The sequence below is a fragment of the Xiphophorus couchianus genome, chromosome 3, assembly GCF_001444195.1.
Source record: "Xiphophorus couchianus chromosome 3, X_couchianus-1.0, whole genome shotgun sequence".
In the NCBI taxonomy this organism is placed as follows: Eukaryota; Metazoa; Chordata; class Actinopteri; order Cyprinodontiformes; family Poeciliidae; genus Xiphophorus; species Xiphophorus couchianus.
Genome location: NC_040230.1, coordinates 16078216 through 16093246, shown reverse-complemented (window position 1 = coordinate 16093246; position 15031 = coordinate 16078216). Strand labels below are relative to the sequence as shown.

General features: G+C 39.5%; 1 protein-coding gene and 1 non-coding gene across 3 annotated transcripts; one reads left to right on the top strand and one right to left on the bottom strand.

The window, feature by feature from the left end:
* Positions 1-231: 231 nt before the first annotated feature.
* On the top strand, positions 232-9385 carry pdp1 (pyruvate dehydrogenase phosphatase catalytic subunit 1). Of its 2 annotated transcripts, none has more exons than XM_028013016.1 (9): positions 232-331; positions 2105-2396; positions 2483-2650; positions 2834-3045; positions 4348-4429; positions 4782-4876; positions 4980-5148; positions 5239-5457; positions 7344-9385. In XM_028013016.1, exons 2-9 carry the CDS (start codon positions 2154-2156, stop codon positions 7722-7724), a joined length of 1569 nt encoding a protein of 522 aa, XP_027868817.1. In that variant the 5' UTR covers positions 232-331; positions 2105-2153; the 3' UTR covers positions 7725-9385. The 2 variants fall into 2 exon arrangements, with proteins under 2 accessions (XP_027868817.1, XP_027868816.1); XM_028013015.1 differs by having other exon boundaries at positions 249-516.
* A 2529-nt stretch (positions 9386-11914) lies between these two features.
* LOC114142417 (U2 spliceosomal RNA) lies at positions 11915-12104 on the bottom strand. Its single transcript, XR_003595003.1, has one exon. It is a non-coding gene; the product is annotated as a U2 spliceosomal RNA (small nuclear RNA).
* Between the last annotated feature and the right edge of the window lie 2927 nt (positions 12105-15031).

The window sequence follows — 15031 nt, the reverse complement described above, 5'->3', positions numbered from 1 at the left end:
TCTTAAAAAAAAGTTGTTGTTTTTTTGTTGGTAATATTAAATTTAGGTTTTTCGTAAGCTATAAGCCATTATCATCCAACTTACAAACTTGAGGTATGTCACTGTCTGTAATACATCCATTTAACATGTCAGTATCACTTCTTGGACTGGAATATTCAGCTTTCTATTGTTTTTGACACGTTGCGTGCACGGGAGAGTTGACGTCACTGCGTAGGTTAAGGCTCAACCAATCAGGTTTCAGCATGAGGTGTGGCGCTTTGGAGTAACACAAACCGAAGGGGTTGGGTTCGAGTCATGAACTTAAATACCTACTTCACATCTGTCGGATAGGGTAAGAGCACATTTTGTTCTGTTTTGTCCCCTTCTCCACAAACGGACTTTTATAAAGTATTCTTTGGTGTACCTGGAATGTTTAACTAGCCATTTCTATCGACGGCTTGTGGGTGTAACCCAGAGCTAGCTACACTAGTCTGAATCTGGATGCTTTACCTTCACGACTGACTTGAGTTTTAAACTGTAAGTCTATTTAAACATTTTTAATTCACTCCATGTCTCCGTATGCTACTGCTGTTGCTTATATCATGTTGGCTAACTGCGTCCTGTACCTGGTTTGTAATTAGCTTAGAGAAGCTAATTATGTTAACAACTTTTAAAGCTCGGAGATGAGACGAGTCTTCTGGTCTGTTTGGGTCACAGTTTTTTAAAAATTATTATTTCTGGATGGTTAATAGGTATATTTGTTCACATCAGGGTCACCCTGTGAAAGACTGATGTAGCAGAAACGACTAAAATGCTCCAGGTTTAAATAGAAATAACCAGTCGTGGGGAGACGAGGGTGGCTTCAGAAGCTGCAGATATATTAAAATCAGTAAATTGGAGCAGGTTATTTTAGAGTCACGGTCAGGACTCGGTTTCCTGGCTAGCAGCAGTCATAACTATCAGAGGAACAAATGCCAGTACTCAGTTATTTTTAACTCTCTGTGCACCAGTTCTGACCTATATTTGCAGAGGTCTGCAGAGCTGCTACTCAAACTAATACTGCTCCTCTATTGCAAATTTTACATTTCATTACCAAAAGACATATTGTAGTTTTTAATATAAGACTTCCTCCTTATATTGGTTACAGTTCCAAACTGCTATTTCTGTTATATAGCTTTTCCTTTTAATGCGATGACAAAGTTTCCTCCAGTTGTATGAAGCATAGAGTTCAACAGGTTGCCCCGCTGCTACTTGTGGAAAATGACTTTACTACACTTTTCGCTACTTTAGGAAAAATACAAATTTGACTGTTTTCTAAAATATTCCATTTGCTTAAAATGCAGACAGTCATGGTGGAGAACCAAAATGAGTGAAGCTTTCTTGTAAAGATAACCATCTGTCTCTAACTATGAGTGCAGACTTACGTGGTCTAATACCTACCCTCTACTTAAGACTAAAGCACTCTTTATTATCCACCATAGGTGACAGAAATAGATAACTAAGCTGTATTTTCATTGAAAATAAATAGATCAATCAGTTAAGTTTCACCAAAAACATCCTCTAACTGCGTACATAAGATCTCTTTGTCCTTTCCTGTATATCAAATTTGTCATATCACATGTACGATTTTCCTCTAGATAGATTTGAACAGGGAAGTGCACATGCTTTAAGGAAATATTTTGAGCTGTATTAGCAGTAATTATTATCCCTATTACATTTTTTCCACATAGGAGTGCCAGTGACCAGGAAAAATAAAAGTAGTTAATCAACAACCTTTTCAAGCCATTAATCTGATTTGATCTGTCTGCAGCATGGTTTGGGTTTAACAGCTGATGTGAAGCAAAGATTGGACACCATATAATTAGTAGTGAACAAATTAGCTATTTTCCATTGCAGATCAGACCAAAAAATAAACTATAAGTTGACATTGGCCATGTAAATCCTCATCTCTAGATATAAAAATTTGGTCTTCAGTGTGTTGGAGATTTTTGGATTTCAGATTCAGAATGACTTAACCTTATGAGAATACGTCTACTTGTTTGCATAGTGTTTGCTTAATGGTGTGAACAGAGAACGCTCTGTTCACCATCCGTACATCTGAGCTCTTAGTGTGCTTCTTCTTCAGGTGTGTGCACATCGGTGGTGCTTTGATTACCGGTGCTGCACGGTCAGCGATGCCTGTTACATCCCAACTACTCAGGGGTTTGCCCCGTACCAAGGCCTTTGCCTCCAATCTGTTACCATGCCAACACCACCAGTCCCACCTCGGTTTCCTGCCTGCCCTTAGAGGTCCGTCCCAAACATGGCAGGCACACCCGGCAGGAAGGTCCTACCAGACGTCCTCAGCGCTTCACAACTACATCCTGACGCCCCCACAGGTCAACTCCATCCTGAAAGCCAACGAGTACAGCTTCAAGGTCGGTGCGGATCATGCACAGAGTTCCTGATTCATCATTTGTTTGTTTAGATTCTCATCCTGTTTGTTTTCATCATCCGGTTGCAGGTGCCAGAGTTCGACGGTAAAAATGTGTCATCTGTGATGGGTTTTGAAAGCAACCAGCTTCCGGCCAACGCTCCCATAGAGGACCGGCGGAGCGCGGCGACTTGCCTGCAGACACGAGGAATGCTCCTGGGCGTGTTTGATGGACACGCCGGTTGCGCCTGCGCTCAGGTGATCTGTTCACTCTTTGGGGTTTTAATTCATTTCTTTGTTTTTTGAGGCATTGGTCAAACAGTAATATCAGACTTCATTAGGCTATTTTTAGGCATAGAGAAAACATCTAGACACTTTCCAAGACAATTTTTTTATCGGCAGCAGTGTATGTTATCATAATCTCATAATGTTTCTCTGCAGGCGCTGAGTGAGAGGCTGTTTTACTACATAGCGGTCTCACTGCTCCCCCATGACACTCTGTGTGAGTTGGAGGCTTCAGTGGAGGCCGGCCGAGCGTTCAGTCCCATCCTGCAGTGGCACAAACATCCCAATGACTACTTCACCCGGGAGGCTCAGAGCCTCTACTTCAACAGCCTGAGAACCTACTGGCAGGAGCTAATTGACCTAACCAGGTGAGAAACACACAGTATAGTAATACTACATTAAGTTAAACTATTTCATCCTGGTAAGAACAGTATTTTAAATAAGACATGTCCACAAGAATAATTATATTTACACATTTGATTATAATGCAAGCAGAAACATCTGTTCATTTAATTTGGGAGTATATTGGCTAGACTAATAAAAATCTTAGAAGTGTGGAGTGCATTTGTATTTATACTGAAGGTAACAACCTTACACCCCATTCCTATTGGTGTTTGTCTGATCCAGATTTTAATGTCTAGAGTTTTTATTTTGGTGTTTGAAGGAAGAGCATCTGTGAGCTTCAATTTTCAGACGTTAACGAGGTTTGGGCCGGTATGAGAAATTCATCACAGTATCTGGACAAAAATTTAACACATGACCTAAAACATCTTGTTGTTTTCACTCAAAACATCTTCCCAATTAAGTTGAAGCTTTTCAACTATGTAGTTGCATCTCATTATAGTAAAAATAATCAAAAATGTAATTTAGTTCACTAATTAATCAAGTTCTGTTTAATTTCTGTTTAAAATTTTCCATTGAAACAGAAATTTCAAACAGAAAGCACTTGACCTGTTGGGGTTTACCCTCCTTATGGACGATGTCAAATCATCAGTAATATTATATGAGCCATAATATAACATTAAAAATCCTCTTTTCTTTTTAATATTGGGATCTTCATTAGCTGGTAGCCATAACCATCCAAATTAACAGATAAAAATCAGAAAAATATCCCTCTGTGTGCAAAGAGGAAATATAAAGTGAGTTTTAAATTTTGAACTCGAGTAATGGAAAAAATGCTGGATGGATCTCAGTAGCCCCTTCAGAGTCACCATGGGTCTCTTGACAGATTCTCTGATTAATACTTTCATTGCAGTTTAGGTGACTGCCATCTCTTGGTAGGTTGTACAGTTTTGCCATATTTTCTTGAATGAGTTTTCAGATCTGCTTGCCAGGAAATGCCCTCAAAAAAAGAACTGAGTCAGAGGGGGTAAATACAAATGCCCACCAACTTATAAAATAGGAATTGAAACCCATGTATTCTTCTTCAAAATAAATTTAAATGTGTGGTTGTAATGTCCAATGCATGTTAATTTATCATTTGGTCTTTCTCATCAGTGATTGTTGTCATATGAAATATTTCAAACAGGACTTTCTGGTTTCTTATTTTACTCTTTGTGACCTCAGTATCACTGACCAATCTGTCTAGATTGGTCAGTTATTGTTTGATCTGGAGATTTTTGGTTCCTCTTTTTCAGACAATCTGTCTTTATATATCTTTCATTCTTTAGCCCTGGCGATGTTCCAGACACCCGAGAGGCCTTACTGAATGCCTTCAAGAGGCTGGACAACGACATTTCTCTGGAAGCTCAGGTGAGAACAGTCTGTGGTTTTGATACAAATCTTTCTTTTTTTAGGTAAATAACTTGGATGCATTCCTCCTAGCAACAACATGAGCTGACCCATTTCCTGTTCTGCTGTTTAAGGTGTCCATGAGCAGTTATTATAGAGTCGAGTTGCAGGTCATGTCATTTATCTGGACTGTCAAATCTGAGAAATGTTTCCATCAGTAAGAGCTCTTGAGGACATGCGTCAGTCCAGGCCGCCAATGTTAGGAATGATCCGGATTTAAACTTTGCTAGACCAGAAATGAGTTCAGATGTCACGTCATGTGATATAAACTTGCTAAGGTGCTTACCATCTGTGTGTGATTTCTCTCTTACAGGTTGGAGACGCAAGTGCGTTTCTGCATTACTGGGTTCTGAGAGTGGCATTTTCTGGAGCTACAGCCTGCGTGGCGCACATCGATGGACCAGATCTGTATGGAGAATAAATGTCCAGCAGCACATTGTGACAAAAAGTTCCAGTTGTTTTTATGAAGCTAATATCTAAACTCCTGCCTCCCCCATTTTTATCTTGAAAGCTATATAGCCAATGCCGGGGATGCCCGGGCCGTGTTGGGGGTGCAGGAGGAGGATGGTTCATTCAGTGCTCACACACTGTCCAACGACCACAACGCCCAGAACGACAGCGAGGTCGCTCGGATACGAAGCGAGCATCCTCACTCTGAGAGGAAGACTGTTATTCGTCAGGTAGTGATTTTAACCAATTCACCCGTGGTTAAAAAACTAAGAAACAAGTCAGTCTGAACTTCTGCCTCTCTCCGTCTTCCTCTGCATCAGGACCGGCTGCTGGGCCAGCTCATGCCGTTCCGCGCCTTCGGGGACGTGAAGTTCAAGTGGAGCATCGAACTGCAGAAGCGCGTTCTGGAGTCTGGACCCGATCAGCTCCATGAGAATGAGCACACCAAGTTCATCCCTCCCAACTACCACACGCCGCCCTACCTGACCGCCGAGCCGGAGATCACGTACCACAGGCTGCGGCCAAAGGACCGCTTCCTGGTAAGAGAGGAATGCTGTTCATTTAATTTATTCATGCAACAGCTTAGTACCTTCATGGATTTATTTATTTATTCATGTATGTATCCAGTAGTAAGTTAATTTAGTTCTTCAATCATTCATCCATGTATTCTTTCATGCATTCTGTCACATGAATGAAGAGTTCTTTAAATGTCTGAGAGAATTTCAGTTGTTGCCATAGCTAAAGTTTTAGTAGTCTTATTTAATTCAGTTGAATAAGAACAACTTACCATGTAGGAAGGTAACATTCCTCTCCTCAATGATGATTATTTTATTTATTTACACATCGGGCTAAAACAATTAATTGTGATGATTCAATTATTGAAATACTCGTCAACTACTTTAGTAATCGAGTCATCATTAATTGAAATATACAAACTCTAAAGAAGGTCATTTTCTGAAGGAACAGCTCACTCAGAGCAGTAATTAAGCCAAAACTGTACAAAAATATAAACATTTTGCATTTAATATTAGGACCTGCTTTATCTGTGAATATATTCTACCCAGAACTCCTTAAATGCCAAAGCTTTAGCTTCAGCTGGCTTAAATTCTGTAAGAAAAAAAAAAAATCCTCTCATATATTTGAAGTATTTTTTTGCTGCAGCAGCATCCTTTGCTACAAATGATCGAGCATTCACCAAAGGAATGCTGTGTTATTGCATTTTAGACAATTAAATGTTTATTTTCTTATTTGAAGTAATTTCATTATTTATTAGTCTTTTTTATGTATTTCTAATAATTTGTGGTTCAATGAAAAATCTGCAGACTGCGCCAATTTCTTCTATACAATGAATAAATTAATAGCCACAAGTTGTCAAAAAGTTCTTGTTTGTTTTCAATGTGCAGCGATATTCTGCTTGGTCTTCCCTTTAAAATAATATCCAATTATCTCACTTTTCCCTCCATCTTGTCAAACTACTGAATAAATCAGAAATGTTGGCACTGACTGAGAGATCCTTGACATTTAGTACAATGAAAGAAAACCACGCCGGGGTCTTTTGGCTCGTCTTTTAGATGGTAGATAGTGCAGTGACTAATGGCGGCTTCTTCCTTCACCTCCCATGTCTAAGAGCTCATTAGTTCTCAGGTTTGATGAATAGGCTCTTTATTCTGATGTTTTTACTATTATTTTCATTAAGTACGCCATGTCTGTCCTCCAAAACACGTTTGTAAATCTTTTTTCCAGATTGAAAGGGTGATCTTTTTGCTCTCTTTACATAAAAGGGTTGAGTGTAAATTTTAGAAAGCTCTTTCTAAGAGTCTGGGTTCATTAATGTTTTATGTGTTGCAGATTTTCTTTCAATTTAACTGATTTGTAAAGAACATTTCAAACTGTTTTTGTGAAAAGTAGTTTTTCACTCTTAGATGGAACTAGCCGAGTAAAAAGAGACCAGATCCTTGTTCTCTCTTCCTACAGAGAATCTGGACTCTGAAGTTTTACATTTTACCCAATCACTAATGGTAGTTCGTCATGCATGTAATGTGCCAGTTTGACGGTGCATTATACTGCTGAAGACGGTACTACAGTACAGAGAGAAGTGCTGAGCGGATGTTAATGTTAATTCAATATTTGAAAGCGTGGCCAGCACAGACTGAACGGCTTTGTTTACTTCCTCCACTGCCATTGATAAAACTACAGGTAGACTCCAATTCTAAAACGGCGCAGAAAATTGATGTGGTCGTTCACAATTTCTATTCTCTGATTGGCCTGGAAGGAAAACTACGACAGGGAATCCAAGTAAATGGGAGAAAGCCTAGACTGTAAGCGAGATATGAATAGAGCAGGAATAAGTGGAAGTTGAGAGATTAAAGTTTGTTCTTTACGTAAGATCAAGATGTTTCTGAGCATCGCCCTCCTCTGTCTGCAGGTAATCGGCTCAGACGGCCTCTGGGAGACGCTCCACCGGCAGGAAGTGATCCGCATCGTCGGCGAGTATTTAACTGGGGTTCACCAGCGCCAGCCACTTAAAGTCGGAGGCTACAAAGTCACTCTGGGACAGATGCAGGGTCTGCTCGAGGAGCGGAAGGCCCGCATGTCCTCCGCATTCGAGGACCAGAACTCAACGACGCACCTGATGCGGCACGCGGTGGGAAACAACGAGTTTGGCACGGTGGACCACGAGCGGCTGTCCAAGATGCTGTCGCTGCCTGAGGAGCTGGCTCGCATGTACCGTGATGACATCACCATCATCGTCACTCAGTTCAACCCTCACGTGATCGGCGCGCAGAGACAGGATGATGAGTCCTGATCTGATTTCTCACTGACTAATTCAACTGTGTGCCACAGATTTAAAAACCAAGCACACCACATGGACAAATCTATGTTCAGCTATTTTTAACTATATTTATGGAATATTAATGGAGCAGCACGAAAGTTTAGTTTCTCATGGATTTAAAAGGTCATCAGATTGGCTTAGTGGGTTTTTTTTTTATGCTGCCAGTCTTGTTGAGCAGCTGTTGTCACGCACAACAGTCACAGCGGATGATGTCGCACGCTTTCATTCTCAAATTTAAGCAAGAAGAGTTTAAAAAGCTTTGTGTCCGCTGAAAAGCGAAGCGGTTCTGGTTAGCAGGCCCGACTCTAAACCAGGCATGAGATCCTCTGGACAAACACTTCCATATTATCACGGTATTAATACACACATTTAATGTTTCACATGATTTATTACAGATGCACTTTTCTATTAGATTCCAGTTTTCTTTGAGATCTGAGCAGTTTAGCAACAGCAACTATTTTCACTGGCAAAATCTTGTAACTTTAACTATATTAATATTACCTTAAATATTTATTTATGGTTTTGAACACTAGTTTTCTAGTGTTCTTTGGGCCAAATGGGACACCATCTTGCATTTCTTCTCTTCATAAAGTATAACAAGCTAAACTTAACTGGTTAATTAGTGGCACTGGAAGACTTTCACAGCTTCCCAGTGGTAGTTTTAAAAATGGTGTCTTGAGCATGATTTATGCAAAGTAGCTTTCTTTCAGCCAGCTGACCAGCATGTGCAACAACAGGTGGAGGAAGGGCAGCACCTGTGGATCACATTAAGAAAACTTTAAACCAGATGAAGGATGTAAGTGTTGAACTTTTAAAACATTGGTTGATCTTGATGCTGCTAGCTGGCCCATGCTAGCTTGACTGTTTGAAAGCTGTTTTTTCTCTGCTTCAGATCATTGTCACTGTCTAATTCACAATTGGATATAGTGTTTTTATTACTAAGACTGAGTCAATCTGTGCAGCCTGTTTGAAGAAAGTTGAATTATCTCTCTGGGTTTTGGATTTTCAGTCCCGCAAGGAGGATGATTTGGATCCTTTGAGCTTTATCTGATGGGTCACATTACAACCTAAAAGTTACAGGAAAATAATTAAGTAGTCTTACATTTCAGGTCACAAATTATTTACATAATCTGAAAATGGTAAAGTGGTAATTGCATTCGTTTTGTTTTGATCTCAAATCCGTAGCTGCAGCTTTTTTTGTCTTGCCTCCTGCTTCTTTGCTTGGAGATGCACTAATGGAGTTGTTCCCCTCTGCGATCTAAGAGTGCTTCGGCTGAAGTGACGGAGTGTGTTATGAAACTGTAAGCAGAAGCAGTCACTGAGCTTCTTTTCTAAACACAGAGGTCAAGAATCTACATTATTTTTTCCTGACAGATCATTACCCGTTTGTTTTGCTCCTGGATTGTTTTATTCTTCCCTTTGGAGGAAAAGCAGAGCGTTTTTTATTTTACTCATGGATTACTGATGTGTACAAAAAGACTGTATAAACTGGACGTGTTTTAAAATCAGGCTGTTTCAACGTCAAATATTTATTCTGCCTCAGCAGTATGTTACACATCTTCTCTGTTGTATGTATAAATTGTAACTTATGGGGGTTTGAGTTTTGTATGTGAAAATAAAATGCTAAACAGACAGCTTCCTGTGAAGTTGTATTTATTTATTTTCATGTGCGCGGCAGGACATCCAGCCAACTAGACCTCTGAAGGTCATTGCATTTCAGGATAAACATAGTTTATGAGATTACTGCTCATAAACTATGACTTTCTGGGCTTATTTAGAGAGAGGTTGTCTTATTTTTACCACAAGATGGCGCTGCAGCACCAAACAACAGCAGAAAACTCAATTTTTTAGAAATAAAACTCAGATTTATTCAGTTTCATACAAAGTGCAACAGTTTCTAAATATTTTGTGACCTTATGAGCCAGGATAAAGGGCAACAGTTCAGATTTTTGTATAATGTGAAAGATTTTGTACTATTTTACCACACGGTATTTGGTACTTGGGAACAAAAATTATTGAAAAACTGCTCTGATAATCTGTAAATAAAGGAGGGCCTAATCCTGTAAGCCTTAAAACTTTTTTGTAAACATCAAAAAACTGAAAATTAGCAACTATTTTATCTACAATATCGTTAGAAACTATGCAAGGAAAACTTGCCAATTTATCTTAAAAATTACAATAATATAGTAACAGGAACATTTTTTCGGTAACAGTCCAATCAGATCTGATGTGTTTAATATTCATCTAAATAAAAATCTAAATATTTGACTGTGCCATGCTTTGTTACTTACACTATTGACTGGAGACATTTATCCCTTCTCAGTAATTCACTTCTCATTCTTTGTGATAAAGCTGATGGTCTGAGATGCCTAAAATAATCTTACAGATTACATAAAAAATCTAACAATTCAGACTGTTTCAATAGTTTTGCCCTTTTTCACTTCTCTTAGTTTGATATTAGAAGCTTTTTACTATCTTGCTTCCTTCCATGTTGACAAAAATATGTATTTAAAATAAGATTGACTCAATAACATTTTGAGTCAATCTCAAAATGTTGCTATTTTGCAACCAACAATTGCTTTAAGTATAACTCGGTGCCTCTCATAAACGTCACACAAGTTTTCTATTCTTCCCATTGTTAGTCATCATTGCATTGACATCCGTAATACAGAGTTGCTGTGCTTAGATGACATTCAGTTTGGATTACTGGAAATAAACAACTCCACATTGTCATTTTTCAGCCCCTAGCTCTGCAGAAGCTCTGACGTTACAGCGGGGATATTTTGTGGAAAAACGTCCTGAGTGACGCTCTTGTTTACGAGCTTCTACGTCTTTAGAAATAAGATGTAGGCTCTGTAGTAAAAAGAATAAACCATCCCATGTAATGAAATGACTCACCTAAGAGCAGAGTTAAAATCAGAGTTGTCCAATTCATCACCAGGCTGAGCCACAACTTCCATTGAATTGACTTGAAGTTTTATACCACATTAATGTTGAAATAAAGCTTTAAAGTGACATGTCTGAGTTTTATAAACGCATGGAACGAAGAGCATAAAAGAACCTCAAACATTTACTTGAAACAAATTAGTATTTAATTATAGTATCTTATTCTCTCATATGCACTAGCTTTTATTTGAGTCAGTTTAGGGGTGGGCGACATGAATTTAAAGTTTTATCAGGATCATTTGTGGTACTATTGTGATGACGATAAAAGTGACGATAAAAACCATTTATTAAATCAAAATTCGTATCGTGAAAAGATATTTATCACTATAAATAATAAACAATGCGATAAACCTCCACCCCTAGATCAAACACAAACATTAGCTAAAGGTCAGAAAACTGAAATGATTGTTATGCTAACATTGTGATGTTAACAACTATCAGTAAAACAAGACAATGGCATATTACTCTGTGGTTTATACATTTTCCCACATTGAACACATATAGTGTTTGCTGCACTTAAGCATTTCCGATTGATAAACTAATGTTTATGCATGAAGCAAAAACTCGTTTTCAAGTGATGATTTGGCTCTATGTGAAAAACCAAAAGACTAGTTGCCCCAACCTTGGATGCAATGTGTCTTTTATTTTCTTGTGGAGGAACTTTGGACCACTCAGAATTGGGTTAATTCAGCTACCAGGTGGCGTTTTTAAGCAAAACGGACTCAAAAAAGTCTGAACGTGAATTTCTGTTAAATAGATCTAAAGATTCTAGAAGTTACGGCAAAATAGTCTGGATTACGAAGGAGCAAAGTTGCCCCAAACCATCACAATGTTTTACTGTCTGTATAAAGTTACTTTTCTGAAATGCTGTGTTATTTTACATCAGTTGCAGCTGACAAAGCAACTTCCAGCAAACAACAAAGTTCCACTTTGGTCCCTATCGGTCTACTGGATATTTTTCCAAACATCGTCGAGATCATCAGAATGTCTCTGAGCAAATAAGAGGATCCTGTTCAGAAGCGGTGCCATATTTGTCCAGTTATTGCTGCTGAGAATGAACAGATATATGATCAGAAGACAACGTAGGGGTGAATATTTTCTCCATGTTCCGTTCATATATCTTTAAAAAGTTATCAGCTTTGACAAGTAATTGGAAACAGCTGGAGATAAACAAAACTTCATTTATTAGTTTCATTAGTTTTCATTTTACAAGGTAAGTAATGTGCACCATACCTGGACATACTGCAATACCAGGATGATGCGTGGAGAGTACAGAGCAAGCCCTTCGTACTGCTCCTTGTTCCTAAAATCAATTTAATATGTGGTCTCCGAAGCGGAGACTATCAGATATTAAACTGTTAAGAACAGAAACTACGCATGACCTGAGCCAAAAGGCCGAGAAGCGATACCATAAATCTGGGGAGGAAACCGTGTCTTCCAGGCAGACCTCCGTTTGACTCACGGTTCACAAGTTTTAACATTATTTTTAAGCTGCGTCAGAAACAGAGACGGTGGTAAATTTATTTTATGGCGCTTCAATATTGGTATGTTGCGGGAAATTAAACTAAACCAGTCACTAAAGACGAAAATATTGAATCAGTATGTGGTTTACATAACCACATACGCTGTCGACCAATAGGAAGCGGAAAAGCGAATATGACTCCCAATGACTTTTTTCACATAAAACTATTATATTCGTGGCTAAAATATTCCTGTTAAGATGTAGTTAGTTAAATAGACTTTACCGATGGAGCTAAATTAAGGTTATAACACAGTAAGTCATTGAAATAGTTATATAGTAACTAACATGTCGATGTAGTAACTCTTAATAGAGCTCACTACTATATATATATATATATACTGCTCAAAAAATAAAGGGAACACTTTAAGTGTTAAACACCTGATTAAGTGTTCCCTTTATTTTTTGAGCAGTGTATATACAGTATATATATATATATATATCTATATATATATATATATATATATATTTAAATTCCCTTCTCACCCACCGCGAGTGGTTCTTATCCTCTGAGCTCGGGTCCTCTACCAGAGGCCTGGGAGCTTGAGGGTTCTGCGCAGTATCTTGGCTGTGCCAGGACTGCACATTTCTGGACTGAGATGTCTGATGTTGTTCCTGGGATCTGTTGTAGCCATTGGTCCAGTTTGGGGGTGACTGCCCCGAGGGCCCCGATGACCACAGGCACCACTGTGGTCTTCACCTTCCAGGCCCTCTCCAGTTCCTCCCTGAGGCCCTGGTATTTCTCTAGTTTCTCGTGCTCCTTTTTCCTGATGTTGCAGTCGCTTGGTATTGCTACGTCTACCACAACGGCTTTCCTCTGTTGTTTATCCACTACGACAATGTCTGGTTGGTTCGCCATTACCATTTTGTCTGTCTGGATCTGGAAGTCCCACAGGATCTTAGCTCTGGCGTTCTCCGCCACCTTTGGGGGTGTTTCCCACTTTGATCTCGGGGTTTCCAGTCCATATTCTGCACAGATGTTTCTGTACACTATGCCTGCAACTTGGTTATGTCGTTCCATGTACGCTTTCCCTGCCAGTATCTTGCACCCTGCTGTTATGTGCTGGACTGTCTCAGGGGCCTCCTTGCACAACCTACACCTTGGGTCTTGTCTGGTGTGGTAGATCTGGGCCTCTATTGCTCTGGTGTTTAGGGCCTGTTCCTGGGCAGCCAGGATGAGGGCCTCTGTGCTGTCCTTGAGTCCAGCTTTTTCCAGCCATTGGTAGGATTTACTGATATCAGCCACTTGGGTTATTTGCTGGTGGTACATCCCATGTAGGGGCTTGTCCTCCCATGATGGTATCTCTGGCACCTCAACCTCCGTTCCCTGTTGTCTGAGATATTCACTGAGCACATTGTCTGTTGAGGCTTTGTCCCTGATGTATTTATGGATCTTAGTTGTTTCGTCCTGGACTGTGGTTCTCACACTCACTAGTCCTCTGCCTCCTTCCTTGCGGCTCGTGTACAGTCTCAGGGTGCTGGATTTGGGATGGAACCCTCCATGCATTGTTAGTAGTTTTCTAGTCTTAATATTCGTGGCTTTTATCTCCTCCTTTGGCCAGCTAATTATTCCAGCAGGGTATCTGATTACTGGCAGGGCATAGCTGTTTATCGCACGGATTTTGTTCTTGCCATTGAGCTGGCTTCTCAGGACTTGCCTTATTCGTTGGAGGTATTTAGCTGTGGCTCCTTTCCTTGTGATCTCATCCAGGTTGCCATTTGCTTGTGGTATACCTAGGTACTTGTAACTGTCCTCTATGTCTGCTATTGTTCCTTCTGGGAGTGAGACCCCTTCTGTGCGGATGACCTTCCCCCTCTTTGTGATCAGCCGACCACACTTCTCTAGTCCGAATGACATCCCAATGTCCGTGCTGTAGATCCTGGTGGTGTGGATTAGTGAGTCGATGTCTCGCTCACTCTTGGCATACAGCTTGATGTCATCCATGTAGAGAAGGTGACTGATGTTGGCTCAATTTTTGAGTCGGTATCCGTAGCCAGTCTTGTTGATAATTTGGCTGAGGGGGTTCAGGCCTATGCAGAACAGTAGCGGGGACAGAGCATCTCCTTGGTATATGCCACATTTGATGGACACTTGTGCAAGTGGTTTGCAGTTGGCTTCAAGGGTGGTTTTCCACAGCTTCATCGAGTTTGCAATGAAGGCTCTCAGAGTCCTGTTGATGTTATATATATATATATATATATATATATATATATATATATAACGGCTAATTTCTTACTTATCCTATTTTATTAGTTCTTTTTCTTTTTCAGGATTGCTCTTTTAATTTTCTTCCTAAAATATCCCAAACTATTCATTAATAGGTTAAACAGATTCAGAGCACCAGAATGGAACTCCTCCCTCTGTTAAATCTTGCAATATTTTATTCTTTCGTTTTAGTTGTTAGATCTACCTAAGGATAACAAACGACAAAAAGCCCATTGACAGTAGTTAGTTGAGATTTGTGTGAAAGACTTGTTCCTGTATAGTTTTATATTGCAGTTATGCAGATCTCAGCTTTTCAGAGGTGACAAAATGTAATCTGGGTAATACTTGGTGAGATAGAATAATTGGCATAAATATTATTGATGAAGTACAAATAAATTAACTTAGCTGCAGGTATTACAGTATATAACTGCATGACTGTTCACTGTTGCTGGATTGTTTGCTTTATTGCAAGCTTACTGTTGACAAAATTGCAACTTTTAACCTGCAACGCAGTCCTATTAAGCCGTAATCTAAGCAGCTATGAAATGAAAAATCAGTTCTAAAATCTAAGATCAACAGAGTTTCTATATTTGGACAAATGTCCTCTCT